General features: G+C 42.8%; 1 protein-coding gene across 2 annotated transcripts in view; it reads right to left on the bottom strand.

The window, feature by feature from the left end:
• CAPN13 (calpain 13) overlaps positions 1-25,820 on the bottom strand; it is a 99,801-nt gene that overhangs the window by 56,386 nt on the left and 17,595 nt on the right. For both annotated transcript variants that reach the window (XM_064363965.1, XM_012475543.2), the window contains exon 3: positions 9,654-9,883. In XM_064363965.1, coding sequence (XP_064220035.1) covers positions 9,654-9,851 — 198 coding nt within the window. In that variant the 5' untranslated portion in view covers positions 9,852-9,883. The remainder of the gene's footprint in view (positions 1-9,653; positions 9,884-25,820) is intronic.

Raw genomic sequence — 25,820 nt, forward strand, 5'->3', positions numbered from 1 at the left:
TGACAAGACAGGCCATAAATGAATTAGCATACTACCCAAAGAGATAACATAAATAAGGGCTTCGAGTCCTTGGATCAAATAGCCATTCCATCTCAACAAGCCAGTGTTTTATTAAGAGGTTGCAAATAAACCACCAAAAATGAATAGAACACAGTTATTAGAGGAGACATTCATAAACATAATAAAGTACTATAGCTTTCATAATAAAGCTTTTGTGAAATGGTATCTCTCAGAAATTAGCATCGGTATTCTGGACTCCAGGTTTAAGTCTAGCCATGTGCTATAAGGGACACACGATGCACATGACTCAGCTCTTTGCCCACTCCTGGGTAACTCACAGATTGAGTCTGGAAGGCCCCAGTTCCCTTGTGTGAGGAGCTGGCACTCAGTGCTCAGTCCTTCCCTAACCTCTAACACACAAAGTACCTGCCAGCCAGAGAAAGCACGTACTGGAGGATTCCCCCAGTGCTGCCACATCTGGGAAGCATGTGAGGACCTGCCAGCAGGCACTGAGATTGTGAGAGTTCCCAAAGGGGGTCCCTGGGCACTCTGGGAGAATACTGGGCCACAGGCTGGCTCCTGCCCAGCACTGGCCTGCCCTCTAGACTGGCCCCACTAGCAGCCACCAAGATGGCCTTGGCCTCCTCTCTGTGCAGCTCTTCCTAGATTTGCATAATTTGGTAATTTGTCCTTGTATCATTTCTTTTCACATCGACCAATAAGTCCACAGAGAGCAGGCCTGCAAACTGGAATTGGATTCATTTGCTGAGTGGCCATTCGTGTATATGCACCTTGTAGAACCTGCCAGCTCTTCATAAACTGCCTAAGTTTCCTGGAAGAGACGCGCACCAAGGGGCAAATGAAGGTGTGCCCACCTGCAAACACAGGGGCCTGGCTGTGGGCATCATTTACCAAACTCCTCCTACTGCTTTCTCCACAACTAACTAACCCCATCATATGCCAGGGGTGGGGGGGACTCTCGGGCCCAGGCCCTCCTGGGTGAGGGGGACCCTGGGGTGACACCAGGTCCGACCCTCTGCCAGAGCCACAGTGGGCAGAACTTTGGGATCTCCTCCAGCACAAGAAAGAGGGAAGGACAACCCGAGGTGCTTTGGCTGCATGCAGGGTTCCAAGTGGGGCCAGTTTTAAAACTGTGGAGGGCACCTCAGTAGCCTTTACTTGTCTCCTCTCTCTATCAGAAAAGGGGACTTAAGGTCTTGAAGGAGGCTGTCAAAGACCCTCTACTTGTGGGAAGCAAAGAAGAGGCGGAGGCTGTTGCATTTTCTGACCAGGAACAAAGATGGCGTTGCTTCATTTTCTTGACCTTGGCCACAGTTCTTCCCTGAGGTCCTGCTAGTTTCCCTCCAGGGATCCCCAGAGCAAGGGTAGGGGTGCTTGGAGAGCCCATTCAGACAGACCTGGTGTGGAATCCTACTCTGACATTTCTCCCTGGGTGACCTTGAGACCTTGAGTAATTCCCTTTACTTTGCTGTGCCTCAGTTTCCTCATGTGTAAAATGGGGACAATAATACAAAATGTAAGGACAGTTGGGAGAATCTAATGATGATGCAATCAAGGCAACGGCTGTCATTCATCAATCCCTTGCTGAGGGCAAGTCCCTTCCTCCTGGATTCTCTCTGGTAAGGCTCCCAACAGCCTTGCAAAGCTGGACCAGTCCCTCCATTTACAAATGATAAAGGATGTGAAATACTTAGTGCAGTGTCTGACATAGTACGTGTTCAATAAATATTGATCCCTCTCTTTTGGAATATTTGCAAAGTTAAAAAGGCTATACTCAGACAAACCCATAGCCTTGGGTGCATTCAGTATTAAATGAGATAGAATAAAAACATGAATTAAGCAGTCAATTCATAGATCTTAGAAAGAAAAAGACAAAAAGAGCTTCAGAAGAATAGGAAGAAGAATTGAAAAGAACAATTCGTGAATTATAAACCAGAAAAACAGCAAGATAAGTAAATAAATTGTTCTATTATTTGCCCTTGAAAGTAATGGCCAATAATGGTTTTTGACATTGAAAGTAATGGCAAAAACTGCAATTACTTTTGCACCAACCTAATATTTGGGGGAGGGTTACACAGACCCAACCTTTGGTAAATATGATAGAGAAACCGAAATAAAAATAGAATTAAAATAGGGCTTTAGGACCGGGAGTGGTGGCTCTCGCCTGTAATCCCAGCACTTTAGGAGGCTGAGGCCGGTGGATCATGAGGTCAAGAGATCGAGACCATCCTGGCCAACATGGTAAAACCCCATTTCTACTAAAAAATACAAAAATTAGCTGGGTGTGGTGGCACGTGCCTGTAGTCCCAGCTGCTTGGGAGGCTGAGACAGGAGAATTGCTTGAACCCAGGAGGTGGAGGTTGCAGTGAGCCGAGACTGCACCCAGGCATTCTAGCCTGGTGCCTGGCAACAGAGTGAGACTCTGTCTCAAAAAAAAAAAAAAAAAAATACAGGGCTTTAGAAATATAAAATCATGATGTAGAATTCTATGCCAATCAATGAAAATCTGATGATTTTCTGATAAAAATTAATTTGGCTAAAATTGACTCGTGTTAGCAAATAAGCTGAAAAGACTAAAAGCTTTGGGATAGTATTTTAAAGTTATCAAAGGGTATCACCCGAATGCCCTGTAAAGGCTTACAGGTACATGTAATTTTTCTTCTGAGTTCCCTCAAACTTTCAGAGAATAGACAATTCCACTCTCATTTACAGTTTCAGTGTAAAATTAAAAAATTAAAAGAGAATCCTGACACCATTAAGAAGCCACCATAGACTTGATGCCCAACCTGAAAGAAAACATATATACATACCAGAATGATTTTGGATAATTTGTTATCATGATATAGGATTTGCTGTAGAAAATACGGAATGCAAGGATGGTTCATATAAGACATCTAATAATATGAAGTAGCACACACATGGGCCAAACAGAGAAAAATTTGTATCCTTTCAATAAATGCTATGAAGGCTATTTGATAAATACGCAACAACATTTTATGATTTACTAGAATAATAAAAGTTAAAATTAAAAACAAAACTTTAGCTAATTAGGAACAGAAAGATACTTTGATGTGATAAAAATTAAATGGTGATGATCTCAAACCACAAATCAATAGTCAACTTCAAGTTTATGGGAAAACACAGGAATTGTTCACATCAAAGGTGGGCACAAAGCAGCTTCTATGTCTCCTGTCCTCTAAGCTTCTTGTTCCTCCTAGACCCTGGACTTTAGAGCTGTGACCAATAATCCAAAAAGAGAGATGGTAGGAAGGGATGGAAATGGTACCCGGAGCATTTTAGTCTGCCAGGCTGACTTCCTGAGACAAGGCCCATTAAGGAAACAGGTAAAGACGGCTGAGAACATGGAATGTGCTGACTCTGGGCAGGCCACCTGTCACCAGGTGGGCCAGGCACATCAGGGCAGTGGTGAAGTCAGTGTGATGAGAACCTAGATTAGATGCAGGCTGAACTGCCAGCAATGGGCAGTCTCCAGCCAACTGTGAATCACCCAGCAGCTTCACAGACAGGGAGGCTGCTGTGCCCTGCCTCCCACAACTTTGATTTCATAGGTCATTCAGAAACAGTGTTTAGGATTCGCATAGCTTCTCAGGGGATTCTGAAGCCCAGCCAGGGCCAGGGAGCAGGTTCAGAGAAGGTAAGTGATTTGTCATACGGGAAACAGGCTCTGAATCAGGTATCTGCCCCCTGTTCTTCACTCTGACCACACCAGCAGTCAGCATCTTCTCAACTTTATGTTTTTGGCTCCTGTGAGATGGACTTGGCCTTTGAGGGCTCTGAAACGTTATTAGTACAGAAGGAAGCTGAGGTGGTTAATTTTATACACCATCTTAACTGGATCACCAAGTGCCCAGATACTTGGCTAAACATTATTTCTGTGCATGTCCATGAGGGTGCTTCCACATGGCATTAACATTTGAATTGGTGGATTTAGCAAAGTAGATTCCCTTCCCAGGGTGGGTGGGCACCATCCAGTCTATTCAGGGCCTCAATAGACCAAAAGATAAAGAAAGGGAGAATTTGCCCTTTCTCTGCCTGACTCCTTCAGCTGAGGCATTAGTCTTTTCCTGTCTTTGGAGAGGGAATTACATCATCCATTCCTCTGGTTCTCTGGCCTCCCACTCAGATTTAACTACATCACAGGCTTTGCTGGGTCTCCAGATTGCAGGTGGCATATTGTGAGACTTCTCAGCCTCTCTAAGTATGTGAGCCAATCCCTCCTAACAAATCTCTCATCATAAATATATCAATAGGATATCTGTTAGAATATACGTCAATATATCAATAAGTTATATACACTAGGATATATATATATGATATATTTACTAGCAATAAATATGTCAACAGGATATATATTAATGATTCTTCTCTGGAGAACTCTGAGTAATACAGAAGCCAGCAGCAATAGTCAAGCTAAGTAATCTTAGGAACGTACTTAATTCTGGATTGTGGAGATCTTTCTCTAGGCAAAGTTTTAGGGTAATCTCTGTTATGTTAGGTATGTCAGAGCTCCTGCAGTGCAAGGACTTCTGGAATCTTAAAAAATACCCTCTCTGATGTGGTCCCAAGCCAGCTGCTCTTCCCTAATCGTCTCCAGAGGTATGCAGAGAAATATGCCAAGAAATAATGTCTTCCATGTGACAGCACTTGGCATATTCCTGCATTCTCTCTAAAGACTTCCACATCCTCACACACGGCAGGCTGCTCTTAGATAAGAGAGCCCATGTCTAGTATCTTGGTATTTGGCCCTTTCACACGGTGGCCAGAGTTCGGTCTGGGATGGGTGGCAGTGTCACTCCCTTTTCTATTTTTGCTAGAGGGCTTTGATTTATTGGCATCAAAGTTCTTTGGCTGAATGACACTTGGCTGTTGGCAGGGTCACTTTCTGCTATGTTTTGTTACCTATTGCCTTACAGAATGTTTTCATAACCTAACCTGCACTTATAACTCTACTTTATTAACCTCTTCCTTTCCTGAAGAACACGTTTTGGTCCCAAGGTGAATTGTTTCTAGTTGAATGATCCTTTCAGAAACTGCTCTGGCTGCGTGGAAGGAGAGCTGTCACCTGGATAGGCAGTGCCTCACTCTAGGATGGCCATAGGCAGGAAGCCACAATGGGGCTGTGCTGAGCTTTGAACACCTGTTAAGCAACGTGTTTTGGGCACACAGCCCATTTTTCAGGAAGTAAAATTTTTTTTACTACAAAATGGGTACAAAGATGAAATTTCAGTCTGTCTGTCTGACATACATTGGCAATTGTTGTGAAGATCTACCGTCTACCATTGTGTACTGCCCAATACGGTAACCTCGAGCCATATGAGGATACTTACATTTAAATTAATTTAAATTCAATAAAATTTAAATCCCTCAGTTGCATCAGTCACATTTCAAGTGCTCAATAGCCACATGTGACTAGTGGCTACTGTATTGAACAGTGCAGGAAGAACATTTCTATCATCACAGAATGTTCTAATGGATGGTGCTGATCATTTAATGAGGATGATAATATTATCTACCTCACAGGACTGTGAGGGAAATTAAATGAAAGATTGCATGTGAAGTGCTTAGCATAATACTTCACACATGTACATGCTTGATAAATTATCCATGAAGTAAAAATTCTCCTAAAAGAGATCCACTCTAAGTACCAAATTTAGCTCAGGGAAATATCACATAGATACCCCATGTGTAAGTGTAATCCGTAGCCCTATCCCTTGCTGAGACTGGGGTTGTAGGAAGCATTGAGACTGATGAGGAGTCGGGTCCTCTCAGTGCCATTTGCACAGGGCAGTGTCATGGGCTGTTACAGAGCCTGACTGGGGAGGGGGAGGGCTTGGAAACGGAATGAAGCAAGATGCAAACGGGGCTTCCTTCTACTTCAGAAAACGTTTCAGCAGCAAATGGATTAGATTATTGGGTGAATTGTTACAGGAAGGGAAGACAAGAGCTAGAGGAAGGAAAGGGTAAGTAAGATGGTGGGGAAGAGAGGCAGAGAGAGGTATAGGATACAAAACAACTTTTCTGCACCAGGCATAGGAAACTAAGTTTGGTTCTCATGCTCCTGACTCTTGGACTCGTGCTGAACCTGCCAAGCTGGGATGAAAATTCAAGACAGAATGATGTCCCTGGTGGTTTACCAGTTGCCTACAGGAGGAGCTTTCTCACTGTCTGGAGAAACCTAGAATGTGGAGATGGCCTAAAACATCTTGGTGCTACCTCAACCATTATATAGTTGAAGTTTAAGGGGCACTGGTCAGATCTCTCTGGACAGGCACTCAGCAAGCTATAGCTTGGGAGTCAACCTTCTAAAAATAGTGATAAAAAGCAGAACATGAGACCAGGTGTGGTGGCTCATGCCTGTAATCCTAGCACTTTGGGAGGACATGGTGGGTGGCTCACTTGAGGTCAGGAGTTCAAGACCAGCTTGGCAAACATGGTGAAATCCCATCTGTACTAAAATACAAAAAATTGCCGAGGCATGGTGACTCATTCCTATAATCATAGCTACTTGGGAGGCTGAGGCAAGAGAATCACTTGAATCCAGGAGGTGGAGGTTACACTGAGCTGAGATTGTACCACTTACTCCAGCCTGGGTGACAGAACCAGACTGTCAAAAAAAAAAAAAAAAAGAGAGAGCAGAACAAGAGAAGAAAGGCATTTCCTATACCCCCTGCCAGCCTACCTTCAGCCCCTAAATAGTTTCCTCTGACCCACATTTCTCCCTGTAAGAGTTTTCTGAAACTGGCCAAGGGCTGAAGCTGAGATGGCTGGACTGTGAAAGCCCGAAAATCCCAGGGAATATCCCCTGAGGCCACTACCTTATGACATTCTCCCAAATTAATCATAGTGACAATAACTAGTGTTTACCTAGTGTTTACACTGTGCTAGACACTGTTCTAATATTGTACTCATTTAGTCCTTAGAGTGATCAGATGTGGTACAGGTATCATTTTATCCCTAAAAATGGAAAAAACGGCAGAACATACACAGAGAGACTGACTTTAGAGAGGGATTGATTCCTGTTTACTCACATGAGGTAGAAGATTCCACTGGTGCAAAAAACATTGCTAAGTGACAGGCAGGAGCCCAGAATAGGACATGAGCTTATGATGAGGCCTTCTAGGGGCCATGCAGCATGGTGTTAGGAGCTCAGGTGTTGGAATCAGACTCCTGAGTTCAAATTCCAGGTCTACTATCATCTAACTGTATGACTTTGGGCAGGTCCCCCTAATATCTGACTCTGCTTCTCATCTGCAAAATGAGGCTAATAATAGTACCTTATCATAGAGTTACTGTGAGGATTGACAAGTCAAAGCCCCTAAAGCCAGGCCTGCCATATGGTCAGCACTCTGGGGGTCGTGACCATCACTACTAGGGTTGGGCCAGGCTGGCATGGCTCGTCTTCCAGTGCTCTCTGTAGTCACGGCTGCACAGTGTGGGTCAAGGACATCACAGTGTTGAAAGGGTGAGTACATTGGCTCCTCTACTGTTCTACTTGGAAAATAGGTCGACTCAAGGTTTCTTTCTTGTACATATGAACTTGAAACATGTATCAGACACCCGTAGGTAAAGTTCTTCATTCATCCATTCACTCATGTACTTGTTCATCCAAATTCTAAGAGCCCCTATTAGGCACTTCAGTCAGTGGGAGGAAAAGTGCAGCAGGTGGAAGGAATCTTCATTTAAATTCTGGATCCTTCCCTTGCTAATCATGTCACCTTGGCATGTCACATCACCTGTCTGAATGTCAGTTTTCTTTTCTATAAAATTAGGAGAAAACAAAGGAGACAAAGTACGAGAAGACACATGGAAAGCTCTGGAAAGTACTATACAAAGGTAAGCCTTGCCAGTTGTGATAAGAAAGACAAAGAAATATGACATTTAAAAAGAAATGTCAGAATGAAAATTACCCCCATCACCCAGCCTGCCGGCAGAGCTCAGGTAAACTTTTGGATGAGGAGGGTAGTAATGAGAAAAACAGACTCGGCCCCTGACTGCCTCTATGTTGGGTTCCTGGAATTATTCTTTGTAAGTAATTTCACTTCTGTTTGCCTCAGTTTCTCCTTGCCCTCAAAAGACATCACAAGTTGAGTGGCTGTGAGAATCAGATAATTAGAATCTCTCAATCCTTTCTCAAGAGAAGTGTTATATATTCTTAAACACTATAAATATGGTCTCACATCTATTGCTCAGCATCTTGTGAGAAAAAAATCCCACCACTTTCAAAAATAATCTCAGCTTCTGAAAATAGCAAAGGGGAAAAAATGACCCCTTGGAACTTCTTTAAATAGAATTCTCTGCTTCAGCTCTCCTTAGGAGGTAAAGGACAGAAGAAGAGAGGCATTGCTGAGGACTTATTGCCAATGACTGATAAGAGGACCCTAGAAGGCTGAAACACCCCGTTTTTCTCTAAGCAGCATCCCAAACCCTACCTGATCCCTACTAACCCTTCCCTTCACCAAAGTTTCAAATCTGTCCCAATGTAGGGCAAGAGGTGTCGCCTCCCAGAGCCTGATGTCTTCAGTTCTCCCTCCCACATTTGGCAGAACTGAATTAGATATCCACAGACCAGACAAATATGTTAGGGGACCTCACAGCCTCTTAATAGCCATCATTAGAAAATACCTTTACTCTATAACCTACCTTGGCTTTATGGGAAGTGTTTGGACAATGCTTGGCATCTAATCAGTGCTAATAATTGTTGCAGATATTACAATGATTAGCTTACTAGACATTATATCATTTTCTCTCATTCTAGGTTATGCTGGCAACCTGCAGAAGCATGAATAGAGGTTTGGGCAGCCGGATACTTAGAGTGGTCCTTATCCAGGCGCTTTGCATCAACAGTAGCCCTGATGAGATTATCAGAATGAGTCAGTTGAGAAATTTTCTGTGGTGTTGTCATGCCCTAAAATTGAGATAGTTCTAGAAAACCCAGCAGGGCTCACCTGGCTGCAAGGTAGAGCTAGTGGCAGTCTACTGGGGTTGCAGAGTCAGGGTGGTCTGAATGTTGCCCTGCAATATCTCCCTAATTTTACAGTTGATGTCTAAAAGTCTCTTACAGGTGGTCAAGCCTAAGATGGAGAATGTGAATATAAGAGAGAGAGGGGAGGCGATTATTTTAATTAATCCTATACTGTAAACAACTGACCTGATATCTTCCCTTTGAGCAAATTCTAACAAGGAAGGAAAAAAGAATATAAAGATACGGATACCCAAAAAGAAAAAGGGGTGACAGAGCAATACATGGGGGTTCAATTAAGGGGTGGAGGAGACTCCAAAGAGCAACAACCACAATCTTCACAATGGGAAACTTATGGTTTCCCATTTTTTAGATGAAAAACTGAAGTATTTTAATTTAGCGATGTACTTAGTGTTAGAACTGGGTTAGAACTCAGGAGGCTGGGTTCCTGGTTCCTGCTATAGCGTCTTCCCATCCCGCTGAGTAGCTACAACACTGGAGCAGAGAGACCCGGTGAATTTCATTCTCCTTCTAGTTTAGTTTGGCCCAGCCTCCAGGCTCCAAGACTCCAAGCCTCCTTTTGTCTGGAGGTGCCATGGCAGGCAGTTCCGAGGACCCTGGAGCTAAGTATGCCCCTGTGGGGCTCACTCACCTGTGGCCGCTTCCATAGCACCCTGGAGACGGGTTTGCTCTGGAGCAGCTTCTGGCCTATGGAAGAATTTGTTGCAGGAAATGTCTCATCTTCAAACTTCTGGCCCATGCTCAGACAGTGATTCCACAAGGTGGTAAAGTCTTGGTTGTTGAACTTGATGATGGAAGTCTCTCCTGAAGCCTCCTGATTATATGCCATGACTCTCCTTAGAAGACTTCCAAGGTCCTTTGCTGCTGATGAGAAAAAGGGATATCTTTAAGGATGAGCCTAGTCCTTTGCATCATCAGATGTGAGCCCCAGAAGGGCAATCTGATATACCACCCTTTACAGGTAGGGGACTGAGACTAAGTCTGCGCTGTCCCTGGCGGCACAGCCAGCGAGCCTGAACTAGGATTCAAGCATCCTCATTCCCAGTTAAGCTTTCAATCTGTTGTACAAAACAGCTTTCCAGTGTGCTGTCACATGCACAAGAGACTATGGGGTACTAGCACACCTCATGAACATTTACTGAGCACTGCCAGGTGAAGAACTGGTAGAGAGGTTAAAAAAAAGCGTCCACAGCTTCCCTAATCAGCAAGTACACAGAGGCCCAGGAGTTGCATTGGAAAGGTCACGGGGTGTTGGAAGGTTTGGTGAGGTGGGGGTGGAGGGGGTGGATAGGATGTGTTGGAAAAGATTGCCAAAAAGGTAGGTTGGAAAGCTGGGTGAGGAAATGTTTTATACCCTTTAAGCTCTGTGGGGATGTAGAAGAGGTGGGGCACGATCAGATCTGTACATAGAATGGGGCTGCTAGGAGCAATCTGGGGACAAGAGAGAGGATGTGGGCAGGGGCTGGATGTAGGAAGAAGCCAGGAGCTGCTGCACTTGTCCACAGGAGAGATGGTGGTGGATTATCAGAAGGGAAGATGGTGGACTGTGGACAGATTTGGCGTAATTTCACAGGTGAAGAATTGAATATGGGGGATAGGGAAGGAAAAAAGAAAAGATAGTACAGTGAATGATCACACGGGTTTTGAAGTTTGCTTTCTGCTTTCATGGTCTACATACTACTTCTGCAATATGGAGCTAGTATTCAAGCCTGTGAACCTATTTCTCCACCTGTATGAATTGACAATATCAATCTCTTAGGGTTTGTTATGATATGAAATAAATTTTGACCTAACTAACTGAGTGGTAGGCATGCAGTAGTCCCTCAATACATGTTAGCATTCCAATTTTCCTCAAGAGTTAACAAGGAAGGCTGAGATTTCTTGTTCAGGCAGCCAGAGGAATGTAACTGATGCAATTTACCAAAAATGCATCACATCCTCCATCTGTGAGGCTGGCATGGATGGGAATCCTGAATCCATACTTCCTAGTTATGGGAACTGAAAAACCTCTCTGGTCCTTAGAGTAGGCCTTATCAAGCTTCTTTGACCAGGGTCTGTGAAGGTGGCACAAAAAATCCCAAGGTCCTTGTGTTCTACCCATTTCCACTTCACAGTGGAAAAGGAAGCAGGTGATAATGAACGAGTAAGGACTATAAAGGAATACATTCTAAGGAAAGAATATGAGCTCATAATCAAAATTTTGAATCCTAGAAAAATGTATGTAAACTTCATAACTTAGCAATTTTCTGACAATTACCTTGTAATAGCATGTGGCAAGTTACTTAGATAGCACAAATTCATAGGCAGAATATCACCAGTGAAGTGTCCTTGTGCAAGCATATTTGGAGGAAATTGTGCCTACAACTGTCTCACAAACAAGATATGAATAATTTATGTTTGAACTATTAGATTGAACCATACAGAACTGCCATTGTTGTAGGTCAAACATGGTTGAATATAGTCCGTTTCATAGGATTTAACCTAAGGTAAGAAATGGTTAAGTACAGACCGTTCCGTTTGGTTTAACCTAATACACGTGTCCATTTCTTCAATCAAGTTCTTGGAGAATAACGACACAAAATATTCAGTATGCTTCACCACTCACAACAGGGTTAAAAAGAAGACCCACAACAAATTAAGTAGTGATAAAGCTAAAATGGCAAGGTATCATTCCAGAGTAAGAAAACAGTGATAGAAATTGATTGTCAATTCAAGACAAAAGGCAATGGCACTTGGTAATGAGTTGTGAAAATCATGGGTCTACCAGTTCTCTGTGTGTGCTCAGGAACAGTGGAACCAGTATAGCATTGCCAAGCCTCCTACATCTCAGGAAAATATTGAATTATAATGTGTGATAAACTCTAGCAATGAGATAATTTTGGCTTATGAAAACCAAATTGTGGTTAGCCTTAATAATACAATTATGGGATTGCCTGTAAGTAGCCCTTAATTGCATGTAAAAAATGAATTTCTAAAGAATTTTGCTTCATTTCTCCGTTGGAATCATACAAAGGTCTTACGTGTGGGGATTGGTTTCCAACCCATCTGGAGGGGCCCCACTGTCCACTACTGGGTAGGGAACTGGCCAGACTCTAGGAATTCCCATTCTGAGATTCACTTGCCTCATCTGCGAAATGGAGATGATGATACTATTACACACGTCATAGGGTTGTTGTGAGACTCAGATGAAACCAGGCTGATAGAACACTCAGCACAGTGACTGGTAAATAGAAAGCAGTCAATATATGGTGGTTATTAGAATGACGATCATTGCTATTCTGAGCAGGAAAGGACTGTGCAGAGGTCCAACACTGTCTGAGACAAGGACTTGCTCATACCCAGGACAGGCTAGGCTCAGAGGGGCCTGCAGGGTGAAGGGCAGGGTGGGTAGTCAGACATGGGCCCTGGACTGTGTTACTCCTCTGCACTCACTGCATGGGCTGCCCAGGCCCGGGGGAAGGGAAGGTTTGGGGACAGGTGGCAGGCTGGGTGTCTGCTGCCAGAGGAGGTGGGCTGCTCTGGGAGGAGACTCTCGATGGGGAAGGGAGAAGCAGGCAGGGGAACTGGGGAAGCTTATTCCACCTCCACACACACAGTTCTCCTTCTTTCTCTCTGAGTTGCTCATGGCTTCACCAGGGAACAGCCTGTAGGCTCACATTCTCAGGAAGGGCCCACAGCATCTGACATTTCACTTTTGTGCACAGCAGAAGAGACCACCTGATTTTCCTACTGTCACTTTTGGGAGAGCTGTTTCTTTGCTCTCGTCTCTACCTCATTTGTCTCACTTTTCAGGGTAGCCAAAGGCAGGAGAAGACTCAGCTTTGCTAATTTAAGGGGAAACAAAATTGATGAAAGGCCTACCTAATATTCAAGATAAAGTTTATTTTGCTGCTGGGGGAGCTCTTGGGTGCCGCAAGAAAAGACATACACCAGGAGCTAGAAACATGACAAAAATAATTGATATAAAGTTCTTCATGTGAGAAGCTGTGTGAGCTCAGGAGTCAGGCTCAGAATTAGGCTGAGAAGCAAGCAGGAGCTGTGGCTGGTGGCTACAAAGCCTCTTCAGCTCCCCTTGGTGTCTATGAAACGAGCTTCCCTGTGTCCTCTGCTGAGTTGGGTGACTTAGTGAGCTCGGGCTGCCGTAGCAAAACACCACAGACTGCAGGGCTTAACCTCATTTATGCCTGAGGTTGCAATTTTTTGAATTTTTGCAATCAGACTTTGGCGGTGACCTTGAGCAGGATGTAAATAACTCCCAATGCTTAGTGTTCCAATAATGGAACACCAGGCATACATAGGTTAACAACAGGATTTATTTCTCATAGTTCTGGAGGCTGGAAGTCAGAAATCAGAGTGCCAGTATGTGGTGGAGGGTGGGGAAGAGATCTTTTCCTCTTCCTCTTCTTGTAAGATCACGGTTCTATCAGATTAGGCCCCACTCTTATTATCTCTTTTAAGCTTAATTACCTCCCAAAGACCTTATCTTTAGGTACAATCATGTTGGGGGTTAGGGTTTCATATGATTTTGTGTGTGTGGGGGGGGTACAATTCAGGTCATGGCAGTGACTAACCCCAGCCTGGTACAACAACTCTTCTAGCCCTGGCTGCATATTTTACGGAGTGTGCAGATCAAACGTGAATTGGGTCATGTCGGTAAGGTCCTCAGAGAATAGACAGAGGATGCCAGCACACACAGGAAAAAATAGCAGAGCAGCAACAGTGATAAGTATGTAAACATTATTTGAATTAATGGAAAAATGATGAGGGCTCCTTAATGGGATAAATGTCTTAGATACCGCTGAGTCATACCAATATGTCTTAGCAATATCTTGCTCTGCCAGCACCTAACACCAGGCCTGGTGCAGCATAGGTATTCAATAAAGTCTCCAGAGTGTCAGCAGATTAAATGTTACATATCAGCAATTCTTGAGTGTGTCCTATGAAGCAGTTGCTTCATGAAACACTCCACAAATAACAAATTATGAGGTCAAATTATTTCGGAAAATATCTGATACTGAATAGTCTTTACGGACTTTCACAAAAAGCTCCATGAAGTCCTTGGATAAAGAAACTTAAGTTTGCTTCTAGTGTTTCCCACATATAACCAGTAAGTCCTTCTATTGAAGAACTTTTATTAACATTTCATGGAAAAGATGCACAAGAATTAAGCGACTTCAGAACAACCTGACTCAAGTTCTCATTCTGTCCCATACACACTAAGCACCTCAGTTTCTTCATCTGTCAGATGGGCACAATGATACTTTGTTGAAAAATCAAACAAGAAAATATATGGAAGGAGATTTAAATCATGAAACATTTTATGAAAAGATATTATTATTTATTTATCTGACTCTAATCTTGTCCTAACCTGCTTGTATTTATCTCTCTCAGAAATAGTTGTAGTAATATACAGATAAATCACCTAAATTACATTCACCCAGAAATAGGATAAGAGCATTTATTGTCCCAGTTTCTCTTTTTCCCCCGAACTATGTGTTTTTCTTCTATGTGAAAATTCACAGGTGGAATTCAATAATAGTATATTTAGGTCAACCCCAAATATCTGGAATTAAACACACTTTTAAATAAATTATGAATCAAAGATAATATCCTAAGAGAATTAGGAAGACGTGACATAAGTAGAAGTATGTAAATAAGAAAGATAAGAACAGAAATTAATAAAACAGAAGACAGACAACAGATAAAATGAGCAAAGCAAAAATCTGCTTCTTTAGAAAGATCAACCATATTGATAAACCCCTAGTCAACTTTATCAAGGGTGAAAGAGGGAAAACATAAATCACCAATATTATCATTCGATAAAGGGGTTATCACCACACATCCTATAGACATTGAAGGGCTAATAAAAGAATACCATGAACAACCCAATGCCAACAAATCTGCTAAGTTACATACAATGAATCACTTTCTTGAAAAATACAATTTATCAAAGTTGACACAAGAAGAAACAGACAATCTGAATAATGCCATATATAGTAAAGAAATTGAATTTACTATCAAAAGCTTTATCCAGAAGAAAGCCCCAGGCTCAGATACCGCTAATCTTACATGAACTTCATCAAAAATTAGAGAAGGGAAATATTGCTGAACTTATTTTTATCAGTTAAGCAAAATACTAAAAACAAAACCTCATAAAGAAATCTTCTTCCTGAAAAAAATATTACAGACCAATATCCTCATAAATAGAGAAGCAAAGAGCCTTAAAATTTTAGCAAATCAAATCCAATAATGTAAAAAAAAAAAAAAAAAAAGAAGAAAGATACCACATCATAACCAAGTTGGGTTTATTCCAGGAGTGTTAGGTTGATTTATATGTTTTAAAATCCACTTGCAATCTACTACAGTAAAAAGCTACAAAGACATAATTTATGATAAAAACTCCTAGAAAACTAGAAATAGAAGGTAACATCCTTAGAAGGGTATCTGTTGAAAAATTTACAGCTAACATCATATTTAATGATGGAAAGTGCATTTTCTTCCCTTTATGATCAGAATCAAGGCAAGAATGCCCACTGTTATAGTTCTATTTACCACCATCATGAAGGTCCTAGCCAATGTAACAAGAAAATTCCTAGCCAATGCAACAAGAAAATTAAAGGTAAAAAGATCAGAAACAAGGAGAGAACTGGTCCTATTTTGGCATTTTGATTGTAGGAAATCTACAAAACAACTACCTGAACTAATGCTTAAATTGAGTAACATCACAATATACAAGGTTAATATTTTAAAAATTGTATTATTATATGATAGCAACAAACAATAGGAGAATAGTAACATCCAAAATACAAAATACTCGGGAAAAAATCTAACTAAAGACATTAAACATATCTACATAAAAAACTGTAAAACATTGCTGAGAAAAATTAAAGAAGAACTAAATAAATGGAGAGATATATCTGGTTCATTTATTGGAAGGCTCAATACTGCCAAAATGGCAGTTTTTTCCAGATTTATCTATAGGTTCAATACAATCCCAACCAAAATTCTAACATGCTCTCTTTTTTTTTGTTAGAAATTGATAAGCAGATTCTAAGATTTACATCTAAATGCAAAGAATCTAAAATAACCAAATAAATTTTTAAAAAGAAGAAAAAACTGAAGGACTTACCCAATCCCACTTTAATACATGTTATAAAGCTACCGTACTCGCAAAAATATAGACAAATGGATCAATGGAGAAAGGTAGAGGATCTAGAATAAATCAATACACATATGGCCTATTAATTTGAGAAAGGTTTCAAGGTAATTCAATGGGAGAAAGAAAAGCCTTCTCTTTCCCCTCCCCTCCTAAAAATGGTGCTGGATCAACAGGATTTCTATATGGGAAAAGTACAAACAAACATGGATCTTACCTCGCACCAAAAACCAAGTCAAAATGATCAGAGACCTAAAGGTAAAACTAAATTATAATACTTTCAGAAGAAAACATCTGCAAACTTGAGGTAGGTAAATGTGTTTTTGATAGAATACAAAAAATATGAACCATAATAAGAAAAAAATTGATAAACTTCATCAAAAGCTTAAAAGATACCATTAAGAAAACAAAAATGCAAATTTCAGACCAGGTGAAAATATTCGTAGCACATATATTAGACAAAGGACTTGAATCCACAACATATAAAGAACTCTTACAAATCAATAATAATAAAAAAAAATCCATTGAAATGGCCCAAATATCTGAATAGACAAAACACCAAAGAATATATAAAAACAGGCACTAACCCAACATGAAAATATATTCCATATCATAAGTTATCAGTGAAATGCAAATTAATACCACAAGGAGAGCTCACTATAGGCCATTTTCTAACAGCCTAAAATTCAAAGAGACCAATTATACTGTTTATGAGGAGAGGGAAAACTAGAACTTTCACATACTTTCAGTAGATATGTAAATTGATATGACTACATTAGAAAACTGTGATATTTTCCTAAAATGTTACAACATATACCTACAAAATGATCCAGCCATTCCAGTCATAGGAATTTACCCAAGAAAAATGAAAGCATATGTTCATACAAAGATTTGTGCATAATCAAAACAGACTTACATTTAATAACCAAAAGCTGGAAACAGTCCAATGTCCATCAAAAGTGAATGAATAAAGAAATTGTGATGCACCCATAAAATAAAGTACTATTCAGCAATAAAAAGAAATAAATTATTGATACATGCAACATGAATAAATCTCTAAAATCATTATGCTATGTGAAAGCCAGTCGAAGTAGAATACATATTATATGACTTATGTAAAATCCTAGAAATGCAAACTAATGTACCATGACAGGAAGAAGTTCAGTGGTTGTTCAGAAATGGGGGTGGAGGGAGAAATGGGTTATGATAAAACTTTTGGGAGTGATAGAAATATTTTCTATTTTGAGCAGAAATATTTTCTATTTTGAGCATGGTGATGATTTCACATGTGTACACACATGTCAAAACTCATCAAAGTTTATAGCTTAAATATATGCAGTTTTTATATATTCTAAGTAGAGTTGTTTCAAAAATTAAATGCTGTATATAGCTTATATAGTCTTCAGTAACTTGCTTCTCCCTGCACCCCGTGGTTAAAAAGTAGTGAGGTTTCATTTATTTCACTGCTGTATGTTATTCCATGATTTATTTGCACTTCTCCTCGCAATGGACATTTAATATTCTTCTCTTTGTTTTAATGAAAAATTATGCTATAAATGTTATTGTACGTATCTCCTGATAAACATGCAAGAGTTTCTCTATTTTGTATTATAAGGAGTAGAATTTCTGGGTTTAGGGAATGCACATACTCGACTTCATTAAGTATGCCAAATTATTTTCCAGCATTGTGCCAATTTATTTCACCAACGGTGTAAAAGAGTTCCCATTGCTGTATATCCTCACTAACTCTTGGTATTGGCAGGCTTTTAATCTGTACCCATCTCGTGGGAGTAAATGGCAACTTCTTATGGTCTTAATTGTTTCCCTGATTACTGGTAAGATTGAGCATCTCTCAATATGTTTATTCTCCATTCATGTTCCCTCTCTTGAGGAATGAATATTCATATCTTGTGCCCATTTGTCTATTAGGTTGTCTTTTTCTTATTGATTTGTAGGAATTCACTACTCACTCTGGATATTCGTCTTCTGTTGGTCATATGCCTTGTAAATACCTTCTCCCAGTTTGTGGCTTATCTTCTTCATTTCTTTACAGTGTCTTTTGATGAACAATATTCTTTACACTAATACAAATGTATTACTAATATTTGCTTATAAGTTTAATTTTTATAATTTGAGCCAATATTAATTCTTATGGAAATTTAATCTAGGAAACTTTGTAAGAGATTCTGTTTTTAAAATAGAAAAATTATAATGAACACATTCTTCCAAAAAACAGATTTAAAAATTTCTTATACCTCTATAATAATATTTTTAAGAAGTCTCACATATATATCAAAATTCTGAAACAGACTTGCAAAGAAATACTTTGAGTACTTAGGAAATAAAGCTGGTATCCGTATAAGCAAATATAGCTTTGCCAAAGCCAATTACTTAATTTTCCCTCCCTTTTCCTTTCTTCCCCAAAATAGAGTCCTGACTTTGAAGGAAGAGAATTACATATATATATATCTTGATTTTAAAAAAGTGTTTGATAAAATCTCCACCTATTCCCTGTGTGTAGACTAGATTGAGTGGGTTGTATATCACATAGCATTGCAGTACAGTGCAATGCAGCATAGTAAAGTGGAATACAGCGTAGTAAATAGAATTCACGGTTTGACCCAGAGATTAGGGATGAATGGTTGTGGAAAAGCTCAGAATCATTGCACTGTAACAGTCACAGAGCTCTGTCCCATGTCCTGTCCTATTCCACATTTTTATCTTAGTCCTTAAAGAAGATGTTGAAATAAAAATGAAGATCCTTTTATACTCTTTCATCATTTTTAATAGTGGAAATCGAGAACAATTAACCAAGCAGAAAGCAGAATCAAAATTCTAAGTGACTTCAAAACCAAGAAGATGAAATTAACTAAGAAAACTGCAAACCTGTCTTTACATTGAAAAAGTTAACTATGCAAGTAAATAGTGAGCAGGATCTATCTTGGCTAAATTTCATTTTGAAAATATTTTGTATGCCTCACTTGACTTCCTATTTAAAATGAGACAAAACTATGAAAGACTTGACAGGCTCTGAACAGCTTCAGTGGCAGTAAGGCACTGCTTTAGGATGGGCTAGCCCCAGTACCCTGTACAAAATCACTCTTGACCCCACATGGACATCTGTGTTCAGCTCTAGGGCTACATTCCAAGAGGCTAATCGGTGCTCTCAATGGTATCTGAAAATGCGTGTTTGAGTAACACGAGGGTGCCTGGCAGGGAGGCAAGCCCTCTGCTTGCAAGCATGGGCTCCTGGCATGGAGTTTTATCCACCTGAAAGAGGTGGCAAGTTTTCATATTGGCAAAAATATGCCATTTGGGCTGGAGGAAGACCAGCTAATTAGACAGGAAGCCTGGAAATCCCTTCCTGGGAGGAAGAGTTGGAGATCTAGAGATGCTTACTGGAAGGAAGGCAGACTGAGGGGCCTACAGTGACCCTCAGACCCAGCCCCTGCAGCCCTGGTCCCCCTCCCTCCAGAATAAACCTGCTGTAAGAGAGCAGATATTTAACCACCTCTGGCCCCACAACCGGACTCCCAACCCCTAAGTCTCCCTGACTGCCAAGGTTATGTTCCAGTTCAGAAAATTGATCTCTGCCTTGTGTCTTCAGAAAAAAGAAAAAAGAGGCAGCATGGAATGGTGGTCACAGGCGTGTAGAATCAGGTTGAAACTTGGGTTTGAATCCAGCTGTCACTTACTAACCGAACAATCTTGGCCAATACTCTTAATATCTCTGAGCTTCCTTTCCTTACTTATAAAGTGGACTGGAGGTGGAGGTAATAAATCCAGCCTCATAGCAGATATTAAATGAGAAGATTCTTATAAAGGGATTGGCATGGCACATAGTAAAAGCTTGTGTCCATTACTCTATTAGCAACTTCTTGAGTGTCCTGCCCGGCCCTGAACTTGAGCCCAGTGACTTCAACCCTATACCAGGTGGTGGGCACGCCAGGCACCAGCCAGTCGCCTCTGAACTCCCAACCTCAGGTCTCTCCAGGTTCCACAGTTGTGTTCTTTCCATGTGTTGAGACTGTCACCCCCTCCACCTGCCTGGCAGAAACTCTGGGTGCACACCTTCCCTAGGCACTGAGCCATGCCATAGACCATGCTATCTGTCAGCATCTCCAGCTGGGCCAGTGTCCCACAGCCTCTACCCTGTCCCAGGGGTCTTTTTTCTCCCCTGCTTACCCCGTCCTATGTGATGGCCAGGAGTCCCTGAGGCCAAGCACATGTCCAGGGGAAAGGATATGAAAGCAAAGGAAGAACATGTGATCTGTGCAGTTCGGAGGGTGGAAGGAATCAGGTAGTGGGGGAAGAGTGATTTTGATTAGACTTTGTGCAATGACGGAAGTGTTCTATATCTGTGCTGGCTAATACAGTGACCACACTGGCCATACGTAGCTATCAGGCACTTGAAATATGGCTAGTGCAATTCAGGCACTGTATTTTAATTTTTATTCAATTTCAAATCATTTACATTTAAACGTAAATATTCACATGCAGCCTTATTGGATGTTACTGAAGAAGAGAACTGCTAATGACATGAATTACCACTGAACAAGGAAGGGTGTGAGCACTCTTAGGTGGAAATGGTTGAGCAGGGGCTGGATGACTCTATACCGGGGGCCCAGAAGAGACCTTGGATTGGGCGGATCCCTTCCAACTTCAATCTGCTGGGCTCTCTCTGCTTTTCTTCAGCATCGTATTTTGCCCACCAAACCATTCAGCAACTTTTGGTCAGTGATGGGACCACCTCCCCGCCCCAGTGACAGTTTGCCCTGGTGTCCCTGTCTGCAAGATGCTCCTAGCATATCCCAGCAACAAAGGGTAATTTTGTTTGCATTTTGTGTTTTCAATCAGCTAAGAAACAGGAAGCTGCATTCAATGGTCCCCTGCCCAGGAGTACTGCAAGCAGCCCTCTCCTGGCTGGTGTTTTTCAGAACAATGGAAATAAATCTGATGTAATGTAGCAGAACACGACAAGGGACGGTTTTCCCCTTAACAAATACCCATTTGAAATGGTGCCCAAACCCTGCACGAGGAGCAATCTATTTCCCACAACAGTGTTCCAGCAAAACCCATTACTAATTCCACAACTCAAATTAAAACTAACAGAGCTTGAAGGCTGGGGCTGACACTCTCTGCTGACAAGGAACAGGGAAGGGTGGGGGAAGGGGCCTGCGCACTTGTGTGTGTACGTGTGTGTTTAATTACACTGTTTAACATATCGAGAATAATTTAGCTATCCGAGTGGAGAAAATAAGGCACTTAACTGCTCTCTAGTGGAAAAACAAAACGTGCAAACCACTTTCAGCTATATGCCACGTTGGCATACCTCAGGGCTTTGGGGAGAGAGACTGAAGCAGAGAGAGAGAAGAGAGCAAGGAAAGAGAGTAGAAGGAAGGAGAAAGGAAAACAGAGAGGGGGGAAAAGGAAGGAGGGGGAAGAGAGACGGGTGGGAGAGAGAGAGAAGAAGACAGAAAATTTTGTGTATATACAAATCTACAGCAAGTTGGGAGAACATGTGACTATTTCTCAAAGAGAGCTTATAGGAAACGGTGTAAGTGTGAGAATGAACTTAAACATCAGGTTTTGAAGATGGAACTTAACCGCCAGACCAGCACCGTCCCTGAACAACTCTGCACTTCAGAATCATCTCAGCGAGTTTCCACACCTGTGTGGCCCGAAGACCACTGTGGGATTAGTGGCCCCCATAAAGGCAGACCTCAGAGGAAGACTGTGCAGGGCTCACTTTGCAGAAGGGAAACTGGGGCTCAAGGGGAAACAGGAGAAGTTTGGGCAATGCTTGGACTTGACTCCTGTCCCGCCCCAGCTTCAAATCTGGGGTGATCTGGCCTGTGAGTAAAGCATGCCTCTGTCCCTGCCAAGGGCATCCTACTTTCTGACTAACCAGGGCTGAGAGGGGCGCAGGTAAGCTAGTGTTTCTCATCCTCTGAGATAACCTCTTATCCACCAAGGCCCATGGAAGAGACCATGAATGAAATGAAAGAAGCCTCTCTCGTGTCTTCAGATGTAGAAAGCTACGTAGACCTGGAACAGTTGCCAGAGAAGTAAATGCTCAGAATAGACCTCTCTATCGCCTGCCAGCGACTCTGGGTTCAGCACTGGGGCTGACTGCCAAGGCGATCAACAGTTTGGCACAAGAAAGGCAGAAAGCAGAAGCGACTTTCTGAGATTCCACAGGCAGGGCAACCCCAGCCTCTTTTCTCCCTACTGCCCTTGCTGTGTGGACCCAGCCACTTCCTGAATCATGGCGCAAGGAGCTCAGAGAGCTCCACTGATGGGTCCTTCTCTGGAGACCCTGGGGGTCACCAAGAGAAGGTTTGCCTGGCAGAAAGGGTCTGTGCAGCTCCACTAAACTCTATGGGTCTTGGGCACCTGGTTGCCTCCCCTAGCCTCGATCTCCCCACTTGGATCACTAAGAAGGCTGGTCTCGCTCTTCCAGGTGCTTTTCCACTGTAACATTCCGTATTTCTGGAACCGAGACTATAGGTTCTTATGTAGCCTCAATGATATCGTTAGACAATAAAATAGGAACCCACAGAAAGTATTATTCCTTTCAATTGAGTTTAGGCTCGTGCCAACACTCAAAAAACTGAAACTTGTCTTTGCATGGAAAGCTCCTCCTTTCCCCTCCCCAGAGATATTTGATAGGTGTCATTCAATTATAATAGGGTTGAGTAGACTCAGCTATATTTTAATAACAAGGTAGAGCATTCTTTTTTCTGGGATCTAAAACTGTACAAGCCTCAGAAACACTGTGTAATATTTAATCTGTGCTTAGATTTCTGGGTATGGATTTTTTTTTTTCATGCTTGAAGAAGATATGCCCTTCCCATTTAGCCAATTCAAATCTTTTCTAAAACAAATACAAATTTGGTGGACTTAGGAAGTTGGGGCCTGCCATGTGCCAAGTTAAAATGCAGGGTCTTGAGAGCCACTGTTCAGACCAGTACTCGCCAGGCAGACCCGAGGCTCCAGGCCTGCTCACTTCCCAAAGGCTTGAATAACAGAAGGCTAGGTTTAGGTCTTTTTCCTTTCTTTCTCTCTCTCTTTTAAGTTTCTTTGGAAGTTTGAGGCCACATTTATATAATCCATTTATTCTTAAAGGATTTCCCTGGGCCTATCTTCTTAGGCTTTTTCATTTAAGTGGACAAAGAGAAAAAATGGATGAGACAGAGGCCAAGGCAGAGCAACCACACCAAGAGAAAGTCAGAGAGTGGCCAGGAGACGGAAAGGGAGCGGGGAACAGTCAGTCAGCAGGGACGGAGACTGAGGAAGACAGCTGGAGGACTGAGATGGCCAGGACGCAGGGAGGATGCAGTCCACCAGGAGAAGGGATTCTCACACCGGCCCAGAATCCATGATGCCGGAACTGTATCCAAATTCCATCACCCTGCTTTCTTATCCCTCGGATGTGAATTCTTAAGGCATGGCTGGAAAACAGGGAGTGCAGTTGCTGTGACTCCCAGGTGGGGCTCTTTAAAGCCCACCGCCCCCTGTGCTGCCTCTAGCCACAACATAGTGGGGAGAGAAAGGGCAGTGGAGTCAGCTGTTGGACCTCTGGCCCAGGTACCTGGGCATCCCAGTGTGTGCCTGGCCATTCTGGGTCTCTCAGGCCTGACCTGTGGAGGTTGCAGAGGTAAGTGGGCTGAGCGCTGGTGTGGAAGCTCTGGTGGAGGGTGGCAGAAGGTTGGAGACATATCCAGTAGCACCAGTGGCCAAGCACCTTGGTCAAGGCAGCCATTCCATTTTCTGACCAGGAGCTCGGAGGCATACGATGAAGGTCCCCAGGAAGGCCTGGGCTGAACTTGTTCTGGAACAAGCCTCCATCCAAGCAGATGGGGTCTCATCTCGGGGGTCAGAGTATGGACCAGTGGGAGGAGAAAAGTTTTACAAAAACAAGAGCTTTCTATATTAAATATGTCCAAAGGCAACATGAAAAAGGAGCTTTGTGTGTGTGTGTGTGTGTGTGTGTGTTAATGAGGATGTAAACGTGTGTCTGAGTGAGTGAAGCAGAGAAAGGCAGGCTGGGGTGGGTGGTGGTTAGGCCTCTGAGGTTTCCCATGTTCCTTCTGTCATTCTTTCCCTCTCTAGCCCTAAGAAAGCTGGGAGGGCAGCTGGGTGCCGTGGCTCATGCCTGTAATCCCAGCACTTTGGGAGGCTGAGGCAGGTGGATCATGTCGTTAGGCATTCGAGACCAGCCTGGCCAACATAGTGAAACCCTGTCTCTACTAAAAATACAAAAAATTAGCTGGGCGTGGTGACACATGCCTGTAATCCCAGCTACTTGGGAGGCTGAGGCAGGAGAATCGCTTGAACCTGGGAGGTGGAGGTTGCAGTGAGCCGAGATGGAGCCACTGCACTTCATCCTGGGCAACAGTGTGAGACTCCATCTCAAAAAAGAAAAAGAAAGAAAGAAAGAAAAGAAAGCTGGGAGAGTCAGAGCTTCCAAAGGCAAAGACTAAGGGCAAGAAGGAAAGAGAGGAAAGAGAGGAGCAGAAATGGCCTAAACATCAGCTCGTGCAGGGCCCACTGGGGAGATGGTGGGAAGGACAGGACCTGGGGCAGAGGGGACAGGCCTGGGAGCCTCTGCCTGAGAAGAGAGGGAGACGAGATCCCAGGAGACCTCCTCCTCTCTTGCTGCCTGGGCTATGTTCCAGAACAGGCAGGTAGCTGTGGGGAATCCCTCCACCTGGGGAAGATGACCTGGCTGAGGGAGAAGACCGTTTGAGGACAAGTCCGAGGGGATGGCAGCACTGGCTCAGGACAGCTCCGGGTTGACGGAACGTGCTTGGGATGGCTTGCTGGCTGGGGTCCCAGGAGCCAGCCCCTGCAGAAAGCCTCTGCCCTCATCTCCCGCTGGGGTCATGCCATCTGACAGTATCTTAAGTTCCTGCAAGAAAGCTAAAGCTTTCTGATATGAGGCTTATTGGTATATATAGTTCAGCTGGTTGACAGCCATGTCTGGTTAAAGATGAGACCTGGGAGAAGGCAGAACGTTTGGTGAGGAGAACGGGGTGGGGCGAGGGTTCCTGTCATCTCTTCATCAACTCTCCGTCTTCAGGCCCTTGGGAACCAATGGCCTCTAGTGGGCCACTGGGTGCCTCTCCTGAAGGCAGGTGTGTGGTTCTGATGGAGACAGAGCCACTCTGTGTCTCTGGTCTGTAGGCTGTGATGGGGTCTGGCTCAGTCCTCTGAGCTGCATGGGAGGTGCTGGTCAGACCTGATCCACAGGCATGGGAGGTGGACATGGCTGAGCAGTGGAGATCAGAGGGCAGAGTGCTGACCGAGGGACCATTCTTTCAGAGGAAAAGGAAGTAAACCTCCCAGGTACTCCCAGTTTTAAAGGTCCCTGGGGACTTATTTGGCCGAAGTGAGGATGTTAACCCCAGATCCCTGGCTGTCCTCCAGCCCACGTCCTTAGAGGCAACTCATCGCCCCAGCCACTACTCTGGGACATGGTACACATCCCCGTTTCATGTTCAATTCACCAGAGAGGGCAGCGGCAGGCAAACCTTCACTTCATACCCCTATAACATGTCTTAAAAATTTTGATCTCTTTATTCACTAAATAGTTTGTCCCTGAGGCAATGCAAGAGGTAGACGAGGTGACCTTTAGCT

The sequence above is a fragment of the Aotus nancymaae genome, unplaced genomic scaffold, assembly GCF_030222135.1.
Source record: "Aotus nancymaae isolate 86718 unplaced genomic scaffold, 86718_ANA_hifiasm-v0.15.2.pri h1tg000057l, whole genome shotgun sequence".
Classification (NCBI taxonomy): domain Eukaryota; kingdom Metazoa; phylum Chordata; class Mammalia; order Primates; family Aotidae; genus Aotus; species Aotus nancymaae.